We start from the raw sequence: 21757 nt of genomic DNA on the forward strand, positions 1-21757 counted from the left end.
GAAGATTGGTTTATAGCAGGTGATCCAAAAATGAATGAGTTGATGAGAAACACAAGTCCACCATCACTTGGGACCTGCAGGCTTAATATTAGCAATGGAGTGGCCATATGAAGCAATTGTCTGGAGAATTGTGCTATACCTGAAGAATAGAGGTTGGTTTCAATGTGTCTGACTGGCTTGGAAATAAAACACAAATAGAGAAAACATAGAGTTTTAAAACTAGAAAGGATCTTTGCAATAATTTGGTAGGTGAAGAATCTGAGAGTTGACCAGAGATGAGCAGTTTGCCTAGAGCTGGGACGAGGCAGAGCTCAGGAGCCCATGTCTTGCTCATGTTACCTTGAAGCTTCATTCTACATTTGCTCCATGGGCTTTCTCAGGGTCAGCATTAAACGTGGCCTTTATCCCAGTGAATGAGAAATGAGTTAAGAACTGGAATAAAGGAAGGTCCTATTAGGAACAAAACTCCTCAGGTAAAGGTGGGGGGCAAAGTGAGACCTATGGGGTTTGTGTAAGAATTCATTTGGTAATGTGAGGAATTTGGTAGAAGAGGCAGAACTATAATTGGGAAGTAGGAAAGAAGAGACTAGGAATAGTCATTACCTTCATTATTGTTATCAAGTGATTATATGGCATTTCATCTTCAAAACCTTTTGCAGACTTTAATTGTCAAGTGCAGTCATAATCAAAATTGCATAGATCATCTGGAAAAGTAGGATGTTGAAGTTTGGCGAGACATGTAGGAAATATATTAGAATTCTCTTATTCTGAAACATTGTTGGGATATACCTTATTCTAAAGCAATGGTCTCCCTTAAAAATTGATTAAGAAATGAAAGCCTTGTTATGATAAGTCTTCTTAACCCAGCTGTTAACTCTCCTTACTTGTGGATGAGGAGATAGACAAAATATGACGAATGTTGTTATTACCTTGGAGAGTACATGAAAGAAACAATTAATATTTTTGAGGTTCACTTCTATTTTATTTTATTTTAATTTGTTTAATGTTTATTTTTGACAGAGACAGAGCACTAGCGGGGAGGAGGGGGACAGAGACAGAGAGGGAGACACAGAATCTGAAATAGGCTCCAGGCTCTGATGCGGGCCTCGAACTTGGAAACCGGGAACAGTGAGATCATGACCTGAGCCAAAGTTGGATGCCCACTGATCCGCCTAGGCGCCCCTGAGGGTCACTTATTTTATTTTATTTTTTTTTTTATTTAAATTTTTTGTTTTTCAACGTTTATTTATTTTTGGGACAGAGAGAGACAGAGCATGAACGGGGGAGGGGCAGAGAGAGAGAGAGACACAGAATCGGAAACAGGCTCCAGGCTCTGAGCCATCAGCCCAGAGCCCGACGCGGGGCTCGAACTCACGGACCGCGAGATCGTGACCTGGCCGAAGTCGGACGCCCAACCGACTGCGCCACCCAGGCGCCTCCTGAGGGTCACTTTTAAATGCAACATCTGAAAATGAATACATCCCTAGTATAACCCACAGTGGACTCCTTTTTCCCCCTTGAGACTTTCATGACTATCTGTCCTGTAAGAGTACATTTTGACTTTTTAAAAGGTATTATGTCGATAACAATGCTTGCAGTGTTTTTATTCTTCAAAATATGAATGTCTACATCAAAATTAAAATATAGCAGAAGAGCAAAAAAAGCAACATTGGTATATCCCATACCTAGGGATAAATGAGACAAGGCAGAATCATAGGGGATGCCTTTCACCCAAATGTCTATTTCTTTATTCTTTCATGCACAAAATAGTTCACTCCTGCCTTTTAAGGATTGAGCATTATAATATTCTTGCTTCCAAGAGCTAGGATTTTTCCTTTCTACACTGTACCTGTGTTTTCTGGAGCACTTCAGGGATGGAAGAAATGACACTTTCATTCTTGTAATGAGGCACCATTAACCAGCAACCATTTGTAAGGGTGTAATTTCAAACTTCATTACAGATTTAGGTAGCCACACAACCTCATTACTTGGGAAAATGTGCTTCTGTTGTGACTCTCCAATGAGCCTTACATTTTTAATGCACCTTGTTAGAATATTTATGAGATAGTATCACCAGTAGAGGGCATCTGTCTCTGAAACATGTGGATGGATGTTACCTGACAGGGTTTCACTGCCCTCACTTTAGAGTCTTCTGTTAGAAAAACAGAAGTTATAGGTACATGCCATAGTCTGAAATTCTTTCCGATTTAGTTTTCATTACTAGCAAGGTATTGGAACTATGTGTGGTCATGTCTTTGTCTTATTTTTATTTTTACTTTTTAATTATCAGGGTAAAGTCTCAGTATGAAGGTAATGAGCTAAAGTCCACACTGGAAGAGAATGAAAGTATAGTAATTGTGCTTCCTTTTAAATGTCTATCCTCTGGGTAAAGTATATTTGCCATGCTGGTAGGCTTGACCTCTGAAAAATATTAAAAGATGCTGACATCCTGGTGAAAAAAATTTAACATTGTGAAATTTAGTCTTGCCCATGAACTGTGCAGCAAATTGGCTTAGAATGGAAGCTATGGTCTAAAAGACTCCAGGGTGAGGAGTTAGGAGACCTGGGTTTTATGTGTTTTTCTGGGAAGTTGAGGTGTGGGTTCCTGTGGGAGGGGAAGTAACTCCTGCCAGCCTGACATATTCCCATTGAGTGTCTCTTCCTAACTCTGGGTCCCTCATGTCCTGGGAGTGTCCAAGAATTGTTCCCCCACTGGACTGTCACATGATAACATGGAGTGGTTCAGAGATTGTAGATTCTGGCTATGAAAATACATATGTGTGTGTGTGTGTGTATGTATATGCATGTGACATTTTCAAGTGGGAATGTTTGTTTCAAAGAATAATAATTATAATCTCAAGTAGTATACATTCTCATATTTTTCTTTGGATCTAATTTTTTTAAATGTTTATTTTAGTGAAAGAGAAAGAGTGGGGGAGGGGCAGAGGGGAGGGAGAGAGGATCCCAAGCAAGCTCCACACTTTTAGTGCTGAGCCCAACACAGGGCTCGAACTCACGACCTATAAGATCATTGAAATCAAGAGTCAGATGCTTAACTGACTGAGCCACCCAGGTACCCCTAGAAATTTCTAATATTAAAGTCTATAGCAATGTATATTCAATTTTAATTTCCTCTGTACATGCTGTGAGAGAGAGAACTATGTTTCTGAATCTGAAACATGGCATCACTGTATCCTGTTAATTTTCATATAACAGCCTATTAGAAATGAAAGCTTTAGTGAGGAAACACAGTTCAAAGGCTTGAAGTGTGTTACAGATAATTTTTTACCTAACACAATTTCTCTTTAATCTAGAGAGATTTAAATAGTTTCTTCTTCATAAGCTACTATAGTTTTTAACTTGAATTTGCTTAACATTGTCTTTAACTTATTTGTGAAATGAATTATTTGTCACCCATCTACTGATTTGCATTTATAAACAAATCTAGATATCCACCCCATGGTCTGTACTAAGTGCTGTTCACAGGGCAACCAAAAGGCATCTGTTAAGAGAGAGAAAATGTCTCCAGACTTGTCTGTCTGTTCTTCTCAATTTTTTTTTTTGAAGCAGTTATTCTCATATAGTCACAGTTTTGTGATGATGACCTTACAGTTCCATGCTGCTGTCCCACACCCTGGGAGCATCAGCGTGTGAAATGAATACTCCAGAGCAACTTCCTGAAGAACTAACAAAAACTTTAAGTTAAATATTCAAATAACAGGTGTTTGATTTTTGTAGAGAATACCCATGGCTTCATAGAATCATTGCAGTGCATTTCAGACAGGATTGCTTTAACTAATACTTCTTCCCAACCTGTCCCCTGCAACACCTTACCTCTGTTATTAGAAAGACTTGATACAGGAGCACCTGGGTGGCTCAGTTGGTTAAGTGTCTGACTTCACTCAGGTCATGATCTCACAGTTTGTGAGTTTGAGTCCCATGTCGGCGCTGTGCTGACCACTTACTTGGAGCCTGGAGCCTGCTTCAGATTCTATGTCTCTCTCTCTGCCCCCACCCACTCACACTCTGTCTCTCTCTCTCAAAAATAAATAAACATTAAACAAACTATTCAAAAAAAAGAAGAAGAAGAAAGAAAGACTTGATACACCAAAAATCCAAAACTTCTGCAGTGTGGTGCATGGATAGGCATTGTTAGGTTCAAACAGAATTTGAACATTCAGAATTGGTTGTCAGCACTTGAAAATTGGAAGAGTTCACTTTAAAAGCCCAAATTTGTGGATTATCCTTAAAAAAAAAAAAATCAGAGGATTTGGAAACACTGTCCAATCTCACATGGCAGCTGCCTGTATCCCCCAGTAGCTGCCACCCTGGGTTTTCCTTTCCCTTGTTTACATTCCCTGCCTGGCCCCTGTCTGCAGGAGTGTTGAACCTTGCCTGCCTCTTGGCTAGGTGAGGCTGCCCTCATCAGAATGGCATGTACCTGCTCAGCGGCTAACACACGGTGCCACCACTTGTGGCTTCTTGTACTTCTGGTTTTCTATCTTAAAAATGGGAATTGTATCTGGCACCTTTCGTCATGAAAAATTTGACAATTAGTGTGAAATTTTAAGAGTACTTCAAAGTAAAATTATTTATTGCTATTTTGGTTAGTACATTTAAAAAATATTTTGTTTCATGATTTTAGAATGGCTCTATAGCAGACACTAACTGTTTCTTTAGTCAAACCTTAAATATGTTTTAAATGAGGTTTTTGTTTGACATGCCTATTTCTTAGAAGCTTTTAAGCCAAAGATAGAAGTTTGAAACTAATATATACTTCCATATTTATGTATAAATATTCTAATAGACTTTTATGTGTGTGTATACACTTATCTACTTATGGATATATTAATCCAGTTAATACATCTTAGCTTTAAGTGATTTTAATAAAACTGTTCCTTGAATAACTTTTCATTTCTTTATAAGTTTTCAATAACTTATTTGATAACTTCTTAACTTTTAAAACCAAGTTTAGGATGAACCAAAAACTAGAGCACCACATGTGTGAATATTAACTTGAGATGAATGGTCTTTCTTTTCAGAATACGTCAGGAGAATGATATGGTTGATTCAGCGCCTCAGTGGGAAGCTGTATTAAGGAGACAAAAGGAAAAAAATCAGGCGGACCCCAACAACAGACGATCCAGACATAGATCTCGCTCGTACGTGGATTCTTTTTGTAGCTTTCTTCAAAAACACTGAGCTTGAAGTAGCATGCAGATTCTTGGGCAGATTGGGCTGTCTCTTTGAGGTCTAAAGTGATTGTAGTTCAACCATGATTGTCCCATTGTTTGTTTGTCATATTTACCTTCTTATGTTTGTGGCACTCATTAACTATATCTGAAGCCATAGAAGTTGGAGAAGTGCCAAAACAAAATGTCAGAAACGAGGCTATCAAAACTATGTTTTATTTTGTTTTGTTTTGTTTTTAAACAAAGCATACATTCAACCGAGTAAGTAGGCGTAGTCTTTGTTCTGGAGCCTGGCTCTTGGTGAAGTACCTGCTGTTTCTCTCAATTGGAGTCTGCAGAATTCTCTGAAGTCTTGTTTGAGATTGAACCAGATGTGAATACCTTCCTATTAAATTACCATTTGTGAGCAGTAGTCAGTGAGTGATTCATTACACCCCAATGTTGGGATTTGCCTGCTCCTTCTGTTGCTAGGCAATGCCATGTGTGAGCACAATTACCCGTAATAATAAGATTGCCAGTCCCCCAGATTAATTTTCTTTTGAGCTGATAAAATTTTTATGTTTTTTTTAAATGTGTGCATCATCCAGATTTAGATATCCCCATCCCCACACCCCTTCTCAAAGCTTACCTTTTGAAAGTGAGCTGGGACTAACTGCCCATCCCTTTGTGATCTTAGGTGGTTAGTTGTCTGGTGTTGCTTATTTGTGGAGGAAGGGATTAGTGTCTCAGAATGGTGGAAGGATGCCAGGGAGTGGATGCAGAGACAAGCTGTAGGTAGGTGAGGGGCTTCCAGGGAGTCAGGCAGAAGGGTGCAGCTCAAGTTAACAGAGGCCAGGAGAGGATTCTAGATGATAGACCTCAGAACCCTGTGTGACTCTAAGGGATGCTTTTTAGTCTTAGATGCTTACTTTTTAATTGGAAGGTATCCTAGAGTTTGCTTTTATCGGTAGTACATCATATTGAGTGATGTCTGCTTCTTTTGTAATAAAAAATTTGCAAGTTGTCACTATGCAGTGTACCACTCCCTTACAGATTTATTCATTGCTCCATAATGTTTTTGTTGTGGAACCTAATTAAAATATTCAATTTAAAGCAGAAGTTAATAAAAAGCTTCCTTTGTCTTGGATACCACCTTCCCCCAGCTCCATTATAAAATAGAGGTTTAGAACTGGAAGAATCAAGACCTCATTGTTGACAGTTTAACCCAAAGGCACAGAATCCCCAAGATCAGGATGCAACATACTCATGGGTAAATCTTTTATAATCACGCTTTTACCTTTCCATGTGGAATCTTCTTCTATGAGGGACTTTCTATACACAATGTTTGGTGACTTGTTAAATCTTAAAAAACATGTTTAATTTTTCTAATAATTTCTAAAACATTCTAAATTCAATTAAATGCCAGTACTAAATTTCATTTATTAAAAAGGGAAAAGTAAAATAAAATTAGGAAAAATTTTATATATAAAATTTAAGGAGGTCAAAAAACATTACTTGAGGCAATATGTAAAATTTTTGAGTAATAGTCCATTGTATGATTATACCACAATTTGTTTATCCAGTCTTCTCTTGATGGACATATGGATGGTTTCCAGTTTTTGCTATTATGTTAAAAGTTGCTATAGATATTCATACAAGTGTATCCCTGGAGTATGTTATTTTATGCCCTGGGATAAATACCTGAGTGGAATTGCTGGATTAAGGGATATTTCTAACCATATTATATGTAATAGTAACTACCACCGTGATTTCCAAGGAGGCTGTATCATTTTACACCCCCACTAAGCAATGAATGAGAGTTCTAATTCTGCCCCATTCTTGCAGATACTTAGTTTTGTCTTATTAGTTTTAGGTAGTCTACTTGGCCTGAAGAGGTATTCCATGATGGTTTCGATTAACATTTGCCTGATGACTAATGATGTTAACCACATTTTCCTGTGCTTTTTGGTTGTTCATATATCTTCACTTTTAGTGTTGAAGTTTTTGCCCATTTTAATTGGATTAAAATTAAGGATTAATTAAGGATTGTTTCCTTTTTATTATTTACATGTAGCATTCTTTATGTAGTCTGGATATAAGTTCTTTTTCAGATATGTGTATGGTGTATATTTTCTTCCTGGCTGTGGTTTGCTTTATCATGTTCTTAACATTGTCTTTTGATAAGCAGACTTTCTAAATTTCAGTGAAGACCAGTGTATCATTTTGTTTTCATTTATAGTTAAGGCTTTTTTATATCTTAAGGAATATGGGCCTACCCTAAAGTTGCAAAGGTGTTCTCATATCTTTTTCTAGCAGGTTTATAGATTTTGCTTTTGTATTTAGGTCTGTCATCCATCTAGAATTAATTGTCCAGTATGTGTGAGGTAGAGGTAGATATTGAGAAGTTTTTTCCAGTTGTTTATGCACTATTCCAGTACCATTTGTTACAAAAAAGACTATCTTTATTGAAATGCCTTGGGGCCTTGGTTGAAAATCAATTGACTGCTTATATGTGGGCCATTGATCTAGTTGTCTATCCCTAAGCCACCAAGTTGTCTTGGTTACTGTAGCTTTATAGTAAGACTTGAATCAGGCAGTGTAAATTCTCTAATTTTTTTTTCAAGATTGCTTTAGCTATTTTAGGTCTTTTCAGTTCTGTGTGAATTTTTGAATCAGCTTGTTAGCTTCTACCAAAAAGTAAAAAATAGACTTTAGACTTACGCTGAATCTACAGGTCAGTTTGGAGAAAATTCTTAACCATCCATTTATTTAAGTCTCTTAACAACTTTCAGCAGTGTTTCTTGGATTTCAGGACAGAGTTATTGCATTTATTTTGTTACTTTTAACCCTAAGTGTTTAATATTTTTAATGGTACTGAACTGTCCTTTAAAAAATGTTATTCTCCAATTGTTGGTTAGTAGATAGGAACACAAATTATTTTTTGATATTAATATTGTATCTTGCCATCCTGCAACCTTGTTAAATTGATTTCATATCTCCAGAAGCTTTTTTTTTTTTAATTTCTTAGAATTTCCCACATTTACAGTCCCATTGTTTGTGACCAGGGACTACTTCCCTTTATTTCTATTTTTTTTCTTTTTATTTCTGTTTTTTCCTTAATGCACTTGCTAGGTCTTCCATTTTAGTGTTGTATTGCAATTTTGAAAAGAAGTGTTATGAAAGGAGACCTCCTTGGCTTGTTCTTTTTCCTATAGAGGAAATGTTCAATATGTTAAGTATGATGCTAGCTGTAAGACTGAGGAAGATCCATTCTGTTTCTAGTGTAAGAGGTTTTTTTTTTTTTTTTATCATGAATGAATCTTGAATTTTGTTACAAGCTTTTTCTGCATCTGAGGTGACTGTATATGGGTTTTCTTCTTTATGCTGTTAGTGGGAGAATTACAGTGATTTGCTTTGAATGATACATCCTTGCATTCCTGAGATAAGCCCTCAGGGTCATGATGTATTATCTTTTCTGTATATTGTGGGATTCTATTTGATACTATTTTGTTGAGAAACACTGGTCTATAATTTTCTTGTAGTAAGTATCTTTGTCAGGTTTCTGGCAATGGGGTTTTACTGGTCATTTAAAATAATTTGGGAAGTGTTCCCTTTTTCTTCATTTTCTGAAAGAGTGAAGTAAAAAATTAACATTATTCCTTCCTTAAATATTTGATATAATTCACCAGTAAAACCATCTCTGTCTGGAATTTCCTTAGTGGAAAGTTTCAAATTATAAACTTGATTTTTTTTTTATTTATATATGAAATTTATTGTCAAATTGGTTTCCATACAACACCCAGTGCTCATCCCAAAAGGTGCCCTCCTCAATACCCATCACCCACCCTCTCCTCCCTCCCACCCCCCATCAACCCTCAGTTTGCTCTCAGTTCTCAACAGTCTCTTATGCTTTGGCTCTCTCCCACTCTAACCTCTTTTTTTTTTTTTTTTCCTTCCCCTCCCCCATGGGTTCCTGTTAAGTTTCTCAGGATCCACATAAGAGTGAAACCATATGGTATCTGTCTTTCTCTGTATGGCTTATTTCACTTAGCATCACACTCTCCAGTTCCATCCACGTTGCTACAAAAGGCCATATTTCATTCTTTCTCATTGCCACGTAGTATTCCATAGTGTATATAAACCACAATTTCTTTATCCATTCATCAGTTGATGGACATTTAGGCTCTTTCCATAATTTGGCTATTGTTGAGAGTGCTGCTATGAACATTGGGGTACAAGTGCCCCTATGCATCAGTACTCCTGTGTCCCTTGGATAAATTCCTAGCAGTGCTATTGCTGGGTCATAGGGTAGGTCTATTTTTAATTTTCTGAGGAACCTCCACACTGCTTTCCAGAGTGGCTGCACCAATTTGCATTCCCACCAACAGTGCAAGAGGGTTCCCGTTTCTCCACATCCTCTCCAGCATCTATAGTCTCCTGATTTGTTCATTTTGGCCACTCGGACTGGCGTGAGGTGATATCTGAGTGTGGTTTTGATTTGTATTTCCCTGATAAGGAGCGACGCTGAACATCTTTTCATGTGCCTGTTGGCCATCCGGATGTCTTCTTGAGAGAAGTGTCTATTCATGTTTTCTGCCCATTTCTTCACTGGGTTATTTGCTTTTCGGGTGTGGAGTTTGGTGAGCTCTTTATAGATTTTGGAGACTAGCCCTTTGTCCGATATGTCATTTGCAAATATCTTTTCCCATTCCGTTGGTTGCCTTTTAGTTTTGTTGGTTGTTTCCTTTGCTGTGCAGAAGCTTTTTATCTTCATAAGGTCCCAGTAATTCACTTTTGCTTTTAATTCCCTTGCCTTTGGGGATGTGTCAAGTAAGAGATTGCTACAGCTGAGGTCAGAGAGGTCTTTTCCTGCTTTCTCCTCTAGGGTTTTGATGGTTTCCTGTCTCACATTCAGGTCCTTTATCCATTTTGAGTTTATTTTTGTGAATGGTGTGAGAAAGTGGTCTAGTTTCAACCTTCTGCATGTTGCTGTCCAGTTCTCCCAGCACCATTTGTTAAAGAGACTGTCTTTTTTCCATTGGATGTTCTTTCCTGCTTTGTCAAAGATGAGTTGGCCATACGTTTGTGGGTCTAGTTCTGGGGTTTCTATTCTATTCTATTGGTCTATGTGTCTGTTTTTGTGCCAATACCATGCTGTCTTGATGATGACAGCTTTGTAGTAGAGGCTAAAGTCTGGGATTGGGATGCCTCCTGCTTTGGTCTTCTTCTTCAAAATTACTTTGGCTATTCGGGGCCTTTTGTGGTTCCATATGAATTTTAGGATTGCTTGTTCTAGTTTCGAGAAGAATGCTGGTGCAATTTTGATCGGGATTGCATTGAATGTGTAGATAGCTTTGGGTAGTATTGACATTTTGACAATATTTATTCTTCCAATCCATGAGCAGGGAATGTCTTTCCATTTCTTTAAATCTTCTTCAATTACCTTCATAAGCTTTCTATAGTTCTCAGCATACAGATCCTTTACATCTTTGGTTAGATTTATTCCTAGGTATTTTATGCTTCTTGGTGCAATTGTGAATGGGATCAGTTTCTTTATTTGTCTTTCTGTTGCTTCATTGTTAGTGTATAAGAATGCAACTGATTTCTGTACATTGATTTTGTATCCTGCAACTTTGCTGAATTCATGTATCAGTTCTAGCAGACTTTTGGTGGAGTCTGTCGGATTTTCCATGTATAATATCATGTCATCTGCAAAAAGCGAAAGCTTGACTTCATCTTTGCCAATTTTGATGCCTTTGATTTCCTGTTGTTGTCTGATTGCTGATGCTAGAACTTCCAGCACTATGTTAAACAACAGCGGTGAGAGTGGGCATCCCTGTCGTGTTCCTGATCTCAGGGAAAAAGCTCTCAGTTGTTCCCCGTTGAGGATGATGTTAGCTGTGGGCTTTTCATAAATGGCTTTTATGATCTTTAAGTATGTTCCTTCTATCCCGACTTTCTCAAGGGTTTTTATTAAGAAAGGGTGCTGGATTTTGTCAAAGGCCTTTTCTGCATCGATTGACAGGATCATATGGTTTTTCTCTTTTTTTTTGTTAATGTGATGTATCACGTTGATTGATTTGCGAATGTTGAACCAGCCCTGCATCCCAGGAATGAATCCCACTTGATCATGGTGAATAATTCTTTTTATATGCCGTTGAATTTGATTGGCTAGTATCTTATTGAGAATTTTTGCATCCATATTCATCAGGGATATTGGCCTGTAGTTCTCTTTTTTTACTGGGTCTCTGTCTGGTTTAGGAATCAAAGTAATACTGGCTTCATAGAATGAGTCTGGAAGTTTTCCTTCCCTTTCTATTTCTTGGAATAGCTTGAGAAGGATAGGTATTATCTCTGCTTTAAACGTCTGGTAGAACTCCCCTGGGAAGCCATCTGGTCCTGGACTCTTATTTGTTGGGAGATTTTTGATAACCGATTCAATTTCTTCGCTGGTTATGGGTCTGTTCAAGCTTTCTATTTCCTCCTGATTGAGTTTTGGAAGAGTGTGGGTGTTCAGGAATGTGTCCATTTCTTCCAGGTTATCCAATTTGTTGGCATATAATTTTTCGTAGTATTCCCTGATAATTGTTTGTATCTCTGAGGGATTGGTTGTAATAATTCCATTTTCATTCATGATTTTATCTATTTGGGTCATCTCCCTTTTCTTTTGGAGAAGCCTGGCTAGAGGTTTGTCAATTTTGTTTATTTTTTCAAAAAACCAACTCTTGGTTTTGTTGGTCTGCTCTACAGTTTTTTTAGATTCTATATTGTTTATTTCTGCTCTGATCTTTATTATTTCTCTTCTTCTGCTGGGTTTAGGCTGCCTTTGCTGTTCTGCTTCTAGTTCCTTTAGGTGTGCTGTTAGATTTTGTATTTGGGATTTTTCTTGTTTCTTGAGATAGGCCTGGATTGCAATGTATTTTCCTCTCAGGACTGCCTTCGCTGCGTCCCAAAGCATTTGGATTGTTGTATTTTCATTTTTGTTTGTTTCCATATATTTTTTAATTTCTTCTCGAATTGCCTGGTTGACCCACTCATTCGTTATTAGGGTGTTCTTTAACCTCCATGCTTTTGGAGGTTTTCCAGACTTTTTTCTGTGGTTGATTTCAAGCTTCATAGCATTGTGGTCTGAAAGTATGCATGGTATGATTTCAATTCTCGTAAACTTATGAAGGGCTGTTTTGTGACCCAGTATATGATCTATCTTGGAGAATGTTCCATGTGCACTCGAGAAGAAAGTATATTCTGTTGCTTTGGGATGCAGAGTTCTAAATATATCTGTCAAGTCCATCTGATCCAATGTCTCATTCAGGGCCCTTGTTTCTTTATTGACCATGTGTCTAGGTGATCTATCCATTTCTGTAAGTGGGGTGTTAAAGTCCCCTGCAATTACCACATTCTTATCAATAAGGTTGCTTATGTTTATGAGTAATTGTTTTATATATTTGGGCGCTCCGGTATTCGGCGCATAGACATTTATAATTATTAGCTCTTCCTGATGGATAGACCCTGTCACTATTATATAATGTCCTTCTTCATCTCTTGTTACAGCCTTTAATTTAAAGTCTAGTTTGTCTGATATAAGTATGGCTACTCCAGCTTTCTTTTGGCTTCCAGTAGCATGATAAATAGTTCTCCATCCCCTCACTCTCAATCTAAAGGTGTCCTCAGGTCTAAAATGAGTCTTGTAGACAGCAAATAGATGGGTCTTGTTTTTTTATCCATTCTGATATCCTATGTCTTTTGGTTGGCGCATTTAATCCATTTACATTCAGGGTTATTATAGAAAGATATGGGTTTAGAGTCATTGTGATGTCTGTATGTTTTATGCTTGTAGTGATGTCTCTGGTACTTTGTCTCACAGGGTCCCCCTTAGGATCTCTTGTAGGGCTGGTTTAGTGGTGACAAATTCCTTCAGTTTTTGTTTGTTTGGGAAGACCTTTATCTCTCCTTCTATTCTAATGACAGACTTGCTGGATAAAGGATTCTCGGCTGCATATTTTTTCTGTCTAGCACACTGAAAATCTCGTGCCAATTCTTTCTGGCCTGCCAAGTTTCAAAAGAGAGATCAGTCACGAGTCTTATAGGTCTCCCTTTATATGTGAGGGCACGTTTACCCCTTGCTGCTTTCAGAATTTTCTCTTTATCCTTGTATTTTGCCAGTTTCACTATGATATGTCGTGCAGAAGATCGATTCAAGTTACGTCTGAAGGGAGTTCTCTGTGCCTCTTGGATTTCAATGCCTTTTTCCTTCCCCACTTCAGGGAAGTTCTCAGCTATTATTTCTTCAAGTACCCCTTCAGCACCTTTCCCTCTCTCTTCCTCCTCTGGGATACCAATGATGCGTATATTATTTCTTTTTAGTGTATCACTTAGTTCTCTAATTTTCCCCTCATACTCCCGATTTTTTTATCTCTCTTTTTCTCAGCTTCCTCTTTTTCCGTAACTTTATCTTCTAGTTCACCTATTCTCTCCTCTGCCTCTTCAATCCGAGCTGTGGTGGTTTCCATTTTGTTATGCATTTCATTTAAAGCGTTTTTCAGCTCCTCGTGACTGTTCCTTAGTCCCTTGATCTCTGTAGCAAGAGATTCTCTGCTGTCAGCTATACTGTTTTCAAGCCCAGCGATTAGTTTTATGACTATTATTCTAAATTCACTTTCTGTTATATTATTTAAATCCTTTTTGATCAGCTCATTAGCTGTTGTTATTTCCTAGAGATTCTTCTGAGGGGAATTTTTCCGCTTGGTCATTTTGGATAGTCCCTGGCATGGTGAGGACCTGCAGGGCACTTCCCCTGTGGTGTGGTGTATAACTGGAGTTGGTGGGCGGGGCCGTGGTCAGACCTGATGTCTGCCCCCAGCCCAGCGCTGGGGCCACAGTCAGACTGGTGCGTGCCTTCTCTTCCCCTCTCCTAGGGGCGGGATTCACTGTGGGGTGGGGTGGCCTGTCTGGGCTTCTTGCACACTGCCAGGCTTGTGATGCTGGGGATCTGGCGTCTTAGCTCGGGTGGGTAGGCAAGGTGCACAGGGGCAGGAGGGGCAGGCTTAGCTTGCTTCTCCTTAGGTGATCCACTTCAGGAGGGGCCCTGTGGCAGCAGCAGGGAGTCAGATCCGCTGCCGGAGGTTTGGCTCCGCAGAAGTGCAGAGTTGGGTGTTTGCGCGGAGCGAGCAAGTTCCCTGGCAGGAACTGGTTCTCTTTGGGATTTTGGCTGGAGGATGGGCGGGGGAGATGGCGCTGGCAAGCACCTTTGTTCCCCACCAAACTGAGCTCTGTCGTCCGGGGGCTCAGCAGCTCTCCTTCCCTTTGTCCTCCAGCCTTCCCGCTTTCTGAGCAGAGCTGTTAACTTATGACCTCCCAGCCGCTAAGTCGCGCTTGCTGTCGGAACACAGTCCGTCAGGCCCCTCCGCTGTTTGCAAGCCATACTTGGGGGCTCTGCTTGGCCGGCGAGCCGCCCCTCCGCCCCGGCTCCCTCCCGCCAGTCCGTGGTGCGCGCACCGCCTCGCCGCCCTTCCTACCCTTTTCCGTGGGCCTCTCGTCTGCGCTTGGCTCCGGCGACTCCGTTCTGCTAATCCTCTGGTGGTTTTCTGGGTTATTTAGGCAGGTGTAGGTGGAATCTAAGTGATCAGCAGGACGCGCGTTGAGCCCAGCGTCCTCCTACGCTACCATCTTCCCTCTCCGCAAGCTCTCAAGCTTTTATTTTTAAATAATCTCTACACCAACATGGAGCTCCAACCCATAACCCTAAGATCAAGAGTTGTATGCTGTACTGATTGAGCCAGCCAGGAACCCCATATATGCTGAAAATTTTAGATGATGTCTAATTAGGAGGTCTGGATTATGCTGCCTTTCTTTAAAAAAATTTTTTTTTAACGTTTATTCACTTTTTTTTTGAGAGACAGAGACACAGCATAAGCAGGGGAGGGGCAGAGAGAGGGAGACACAGAATCCGAAGCAGGCTCCAGGCTCTGAGCTGTCAGCACATAGCCTGACGTGGAACTTGAACTCACAGACCATGAGATCATGGCCTGAGCCAAAGTCAGACGCCTAACTAACCGAGCCACCCAGGCGCCCCTATGCTGTCTTTCTTTAAAGAGTCAAATTTTGTTCAGGCAGGTGGCTAAATTACTGGTGGCTACTTTCAATCTTATTTTTTTTTTATTTTTTTTATTTTTTATTTATTTATTTTTCAACATTTTTTATTTATTTTTGGGACAGAGAGAGACAGAGCATGAACGGGGGAGGGGCAGAGAGAGAGGGAGACACAGAATCGGAAACAGGCTCCAGGCTCCGAGCCATCAGCCCAGAGCCCGACGCGGGGCTCGAACTCACGGACCGCGAGATCGTGACCTGGCTGAAGTCGGACGCTTAACTGACTGAGCCACCCAGGCGCCCCTCAATCTTATTTTTTATGCTTGGGTTTATGCTTTGGTAGTGTGGGACTTTTTAGACTTTTTCATTAGTTTAGGATGTGTTTTTTTACTTTAGGCTTCATCCCCATTCCTAAAGCTTGGCCTTTCTGGAGTCTTAATTGAAGCATACAGTGTTCAGCATGGCTTTTCCACAACAACTGCATCAGAACTCTGTCTCCTACCACTTCACACTCTCTGGTGTCTCTGCTCGGCTCTAAGTCTTACAGCAGCTTCTCTCTGTTAGGCCTCATATAGTCTTACCCCGCTTATGTAGAGATTAAGTGCAATGAATATACTCAGCCATCCTCTTATGGAAAACCCCGTACAGACTTCTGAAGTCCCCTTTCTAATTTTATCCTGCATTGTAAATTCCAGCCTGATCAGTAGCCTCACGTTCTGATCTCTGCCTCCCCAGCCACGTGAGACTGTTGCCTCTTGAGCTCCACTTTCCTGTCCCATACTGGGAAAGTCCCCCCAGAGAAAACCGAAGCAAATGAGGGGGCTTGCCTTGTGCTTCTCTTCTCTCAAACATCATAGGCTTATCTTGTCTGTTGCCCAATGTCTGAGAAACAGTTGCTTTGTATATTTTGTTTTATTTTATAGTCCTTGAGGAGGGAAGGGTCCCTCTGAAACCAGTTATTCCATTGTGTCCAGAAGCAGAGGTTCAGAATGCCCGTTTGAGGTAGAGATATGCCTTTAAACTCAGTATTGCTTTTATCAGATCAGCTGAAATCAGAGAAGAATCCAATGGTACTTTAAACTTAAAATATTATTTAAACTTTAATTTTAATCTTATTTACATGATAAATATATCAGATCAGGTACAGGATTATCTCAGAAAAATGCAGTCGTAGGCGAGAACCCCATTAAGAGTTTGATGTGCATCTTTCTGGAATTTAGGTTTAAAGCAAACCATAAAAAAGATTTAGCAAATATTTGGGATGACTTTTTAACTGAACTTGGTTGATTAATTATATAGCTGATATGACCAAAATGCAGTTAAAGAAATTCCAAGTGAAAAAAAAAAATCTATTTGAAGAGTAGTTCATTCAGAAGTTACTCTACCTCCTTGGTAAAAAGCAGACTGAGAAGGAGAAAGGACATAGGAAGAGCAACTGGAAAACCTCTGGGGTGGGCTAGGTGTAAGAGGTGGTTTTAGCTCAGAAATGAAGAGAAGTGGATGAAAACACATTTTGGAAGCAGTGCTGGCGGATTTGGGAGTGTGACAGGTATTTTGCATGAATTTGCAATCTGGGACTGATGGGTGGAACGGGAGGTCACGAGGTTTTACTGAGGTGGGTGAGATGGGCTGGAGATGTGTGTGGAGAGAGTGTCAAGATTTTTGTTTTGTTAGGTTTGAGAAACCAAGTGTGTAATCAAATGGAAATGTCAAGTAGGCAACTGGATAAAACTGTTACAACTCTGCAAGATGATGGAATACCTACCTTATATGGACAAACTGAGCTCTCTTTCATTTGAGCTATGACATTAAAAACCGGAGGTTTGTAGGGGCGCCTGGGTGGCGCAGTCGGTTAAGCGTCCGACTTCAGCCAGGTCACGATCTCGCGGTCCGTGAGTTCGAGCCCCGCATCGGGCTCTGGGCTGATGGCTCAGAGCCTGGAGCCTGTTTCCGATTCTGTGTCTCCCTCTCTCTCTGCCCCTCCCCCATTCATGCTCTGTCTCTCTCTGTCCCAAAAATAAATAAAAAAAAAAAACTTTAAAAAACAAACAAACAAACAAACAAACAAACAAAAAAACCCTGAGGTTTGTTGACAACTAAGAAAGTTATTTGCTGGGTGCCATTGTCAGACCTCTGCTTTCTGGGCCTCCCCAATATTAGCTTACTGCCTAATCTCCATGAACTCCCAGTGTCATCTCTACAAACAGATAATACCATTTTCATATTGCTGAAAATTCAAGTCCTATATGACAAGTACCTGTGATATCATACTTGGGATTACAGTTATTATAATAAGTTTTCTAGGTCTTGGGCAATCTCTAGAAATGCTGTAAGGTACTGATTTTTTTCCCTTGAGATAAAGAGGAGGTGAGATGTGAAGAGAGCGGGGTGGGGCCAACTCAAATGAAGATTTTAATTCGGTTCTGTGCAAATTTAGGAACCACTACTGCTTTTTTCTTAATTTTTTTTTAATTAAAAAAAAATTTTTTTTTTTTTAAATTTTAGAGAGAGAGAGAGACAGGGAGAAGGGGAGAGGGAGAGAGAGAGAATCCTAGGCATGCTCCATGCTCAGTGCAGAGCCCAGCCCAACGCTGGGCTTGATCCCACGACCCTGGGATAATGACCTGAGCCAAAACCAAGAATCAGATGCTCAACTGACTGAGCCACTCAGGCACCCCAAGAATCGCTACTGCTTTTTTAAAAAATGGTAACATGACTAGAGCAGGATCTGAGAAAGTAATTAAAATTGTTCTTCACATATAATTAACATTTCAGATATACAGTAAACCACTTAACTGTCAATTACTCCTATATTCTTAATTCCTACTACCGTGTCAATAAATTGCTATATGGACATATATTCACTGAGGGTTTAGAATGCTATGATACATCATTCACATGATTCATTCATTTTATTTTTCAAATTTACAACAAAAAGCTAGAAAATTTTATGTATTATAAATGCCAGAGACATACAATAGTATAAAATACAAACCCCCTCTCTCCTAAAACACATTAAGCTATAATATCATTGGATCGCATCTAGGAAAATGTTGAGTACAGTTCTTTCTAGTACATTTTGAAGCTGCATTGCCATGACATTCTTGTTTACTTATCATTAGAAACTTTTTGGTGAAAATGCTTTTCTATATTAGTAAAACTTTACTCATTGGTATATTCGGAAGAGGCAATGAAGCTGAAACAATAGTTCTCATAGGTTCAACTTGTGTGTGTGAGAAGGCTCATGCTCCCTCTGGTGGTGGTAAGGTCTCACTATTTTTATTCAAAAATAATTGATGTGAAGATGGGATTGTCAGGGTGAAGTGATGTTCCCATTAAAGACAAAACAGAAGTCTGATTCCTCAGAGATTTAGCATGTAGGTTCTGGAAGTGACTCCTTGAATGATCTTCAGTAGCCAGGTTGCTGAGCCCTGTGGCTTCCTAATCCTTTAATTCTGACAGAGGGAGGGAAGGAGTGGAAGATTAAGCTTTCTCTTAATCGTGTCTATTCTGACCACTCAGGAATATGATGAGGAATTAATGAGATATTTGTTAAGGGCTTTGAATTTTTAAAATAAAGATGTTTTATAAACTTACAGTTTTCTTAGTAACATTTTCAAGTCTAAATTTCCTTTTAGAACAGCGTTTAGTGGTAAGGTCACAAAAGCATGAAGTCAAATGCTACCTCATTTATTTTTTAGTTTATTATAGTACATAAAAATATAGTGTATTGTATCCCATAGTATAACATATAGTGTTTTCTAGTTAATATAATCGTAACGTTAGGGAGATGTAAAAGACTATATGCAGTGATGGGGTTTAAACACTGTAGATTTAACAAGTGTTGTTCTTAGAGTTTTGGAAGAAAGGAGATGATGATTCTAAATGATGTCTCATCAAAGCTAATTTCTCTGAAAAATGAATATTTATATTGGGCTGTTGGTATCAGGTGTAGATGAGGGATGTTTTGTTTTTGAAAAATATGGGACTAATATTGAACTTCATGTGTATTATATATATATGCTCTATTTCCTTAGGAACTTATTTGGAGAGTTCAAATAAAACATCTGCATAATTAAGAGTCCTTTAATTAAGAAAAATGGCTGTCAAAATCCCACAGCTTTCTAAATTCACAAAATGATGTTGAGCTGCAGATCATGAAATCATCCTAAATTATTGATTAAATGTGTGCAGATGTAAGCATAAGAATAATACATTCCTCATTAGCATGTTGCCTGTATTTACATTTGTTAAATCACAGGTGGTCTAGCAATTGGAGGAAATTGGTTTGTTTTTGTTTTTGTTTTTTTTGTTTTTAGCTTTGGAACTTCTCCCTGACATAAAGCTGCTTGAAACTGTTGGGCATTTCAGAACTCAGTAACTTAAACATGACAATCGTAGATGCTTATTATAGATGCTATAGAACTTAAACATCTAGACTAAATTCCTGAATCTTTTAGGACCAGTATTTATGGCTCCAAGGACTAATGTTCCCATTTGGGTTAAGGTAACATTTCTGCTAATTCTTACAAGATGGGAATGAAAGGTATTGCCTGTGGAATTGCAACAATAGTAATTTTTTAAACCATGGAAATATTTTTATGTTTTTCTTTTTTGATACCTAAAGTTAGAAATTCTCTTGACCATGACAGTGTGGAGCCAGCTTGGGATTCCGTCTCCCTCTCACTCTGCCCCTCTCCTGCTTGTGCTCTCTCTCTCTCAAAAATAAATAAACTTAAAAAAAAATTCTCTTGACAAAAAATAAATCAGAAAAGATAGGTAAGTATGAATAATAACATTACCTGCAATTCCAGCACTCAGAAATATCCAGTTATCAAGTGTTTTGTGTGTTGCTTATATTCATCATCTCTCTCTCACTAGCCTGATATGGTGGCCATGGGGGACAGGCACATCCTACTTGCCCCTCATTGCTTTTTCTTATTCTCCCTTCCTCTTTCCTCAAAGCACTCGGTTTTGAATCTCAGGCCATCAAATTATACCACTCCTTGTGTATGCGTCCCTTACCTCATTATTTGAAGATTTAGTTCCTGCTTTGCTATTATTCTCTCCGACACTGTGTCAGTAATCACATAATGGATCTCTACAGTGACCTGGCCTCACAGTTCCTCCACCCAACCATAACTACTTTACTTTCAGGTCAAACCTTTGACCAGTTATTTCCAGTTTCGGGCAGTTTTGCGCCCCATGGGACATTTGGCAATGCCTGGAGACATTTTTGCTTGTCACAGTGGGGAGGTATTACTGACATCATGGGCAGAGACCATAGGGCTACTAATCATCCTACAACGCATAGGACAGCCCTCTACAGCAAAGAATTATTTGACCCAGAATGTCAATAGTGTTGAGGTTGAGAAACCCTCTTCAACTCAAAGATAGCCTTACTATTGCACCTTCAGAGATAAGAATGATTTTCAATAGAATGGCTTCCTAACCTAGATATTCTGTAATACTTAAGACTATTGGGTGACCCTCTCTGACAATTAGATGCTGATGTATAGGTAAAGCAGAACCATCTTTTCTCTGGGAATAGTATAAATAGCTTACTGCTTTTTAGTATTAGCACCTTCTCCGGAAGTATCATTTAAAATATTGTCTAGTGAATCACACCAGCCAAACATAGGAAAGGCAGATTCCTTACAGAAAATCCTTCCAAAGAAGCATTTCTTAAGATGTAAAAAAAAAAGTGTATAGGGGCATCTGGGTGGCTCAGTGACTCTTGATTTTGGCTCAGGTCACAATCTCATGGTTCATGGGATCGAGCCCTGCATCAGGCTCTGTGCTGACAGTGTAGAGCCTGCTTTGGATTATCTCCTTCCTCTCTCCCTGCCCCTCCCCCTCTCTCTGTCTCTCATGCTCTGTCTCTCAAAATAAACTTTAAAAAAAATTTTTTTAAGCATATAATTTTATTATATAACAAAATCAACATTTAACAATATCACATTTTTACATTTGAGACCAAGGCTTCATCCCCTCCCCTTATCTTCCATGTTTTGACTCCTTTTGAATTGCTTAAAAGGCCTTTACAGATTTTTTTCCATAAAGGAAAAAGCCACTTAGTCAATTTAATTGCTAGAAAGTAGCTTATTGTATTCTGTGGTCTCAGAAAGTCCTACCAGAATGCCTCAGTGGTGCCTTATTACTGAGAAAAATGAAAACAATGATAATATCATATGTTGAAAGTGATATTGAGCCCAAAAATGCTGATACAGATTATGAACGTAAAATTCCACAGGACAGAGTATTGCTGTGGCTTTGCGTAGCACCAGGCCTTTTAATTGTTAGGTTTTGCGTCCTTTCTTTGGGCCTTTATTAGGCCTTGGTTCTATTGAAAGGACTAACGAAAGCTTATCATTTTCTCACTAGGAAAAAAAATCATTCTGTGGCAACACTTGCAGTGATAATAGATTTCTAGTATTCATTGCTATTGTGGGGAGGGTGAACACATGGATAAAGACTTGAAATTTCTCATTCTAGGA

General features: G+C 39.1%; 1 protein-coding gene across 4 annotated transcripts in view; it reads left to right on the forward strand.

Annotated features, from left to right (window-relative positions):
• EPB41L4A (erythrocyte membrane protein band 4.1 like 4A) overlaps positions 1 to 21757 on the forward strand; it is a 255314-nt gene that overhangs the window by 225892 nt on the left and 7665 nt on the right. For all 4 annotated transcript variants that reach the window (XM_040446772.1, XM_040446767.1, XM_040446777.1 and 1 more), the window contains one exon: positions 5043 to 5162. In XM_040446772.1, coding sequence (XP_040302706.1) covers positions 5043 to 5162 — 120 coding nt within the window. The remainder of the gene's footprint in view (positions 1 to 5042; positions 5163 to 21757) is intronic.

This window comes from Herpailurus yagouaroundi, unplaced genomic scaffold (genome assembly GCF_014898765.1).
Source record: "Herpailurus yagouaroundi ecotype Mexico unplaced genomic scaffold, PumYag 29, whole genome shotgun sequence".
Classification (NCBI taxonomy): domain Eukaryota; kingdom Metazoa; phylum Chordata; class Mammalia; order Carnivora; family Felidae; genus Herpailurus; species Herpailurus yagouaroundi.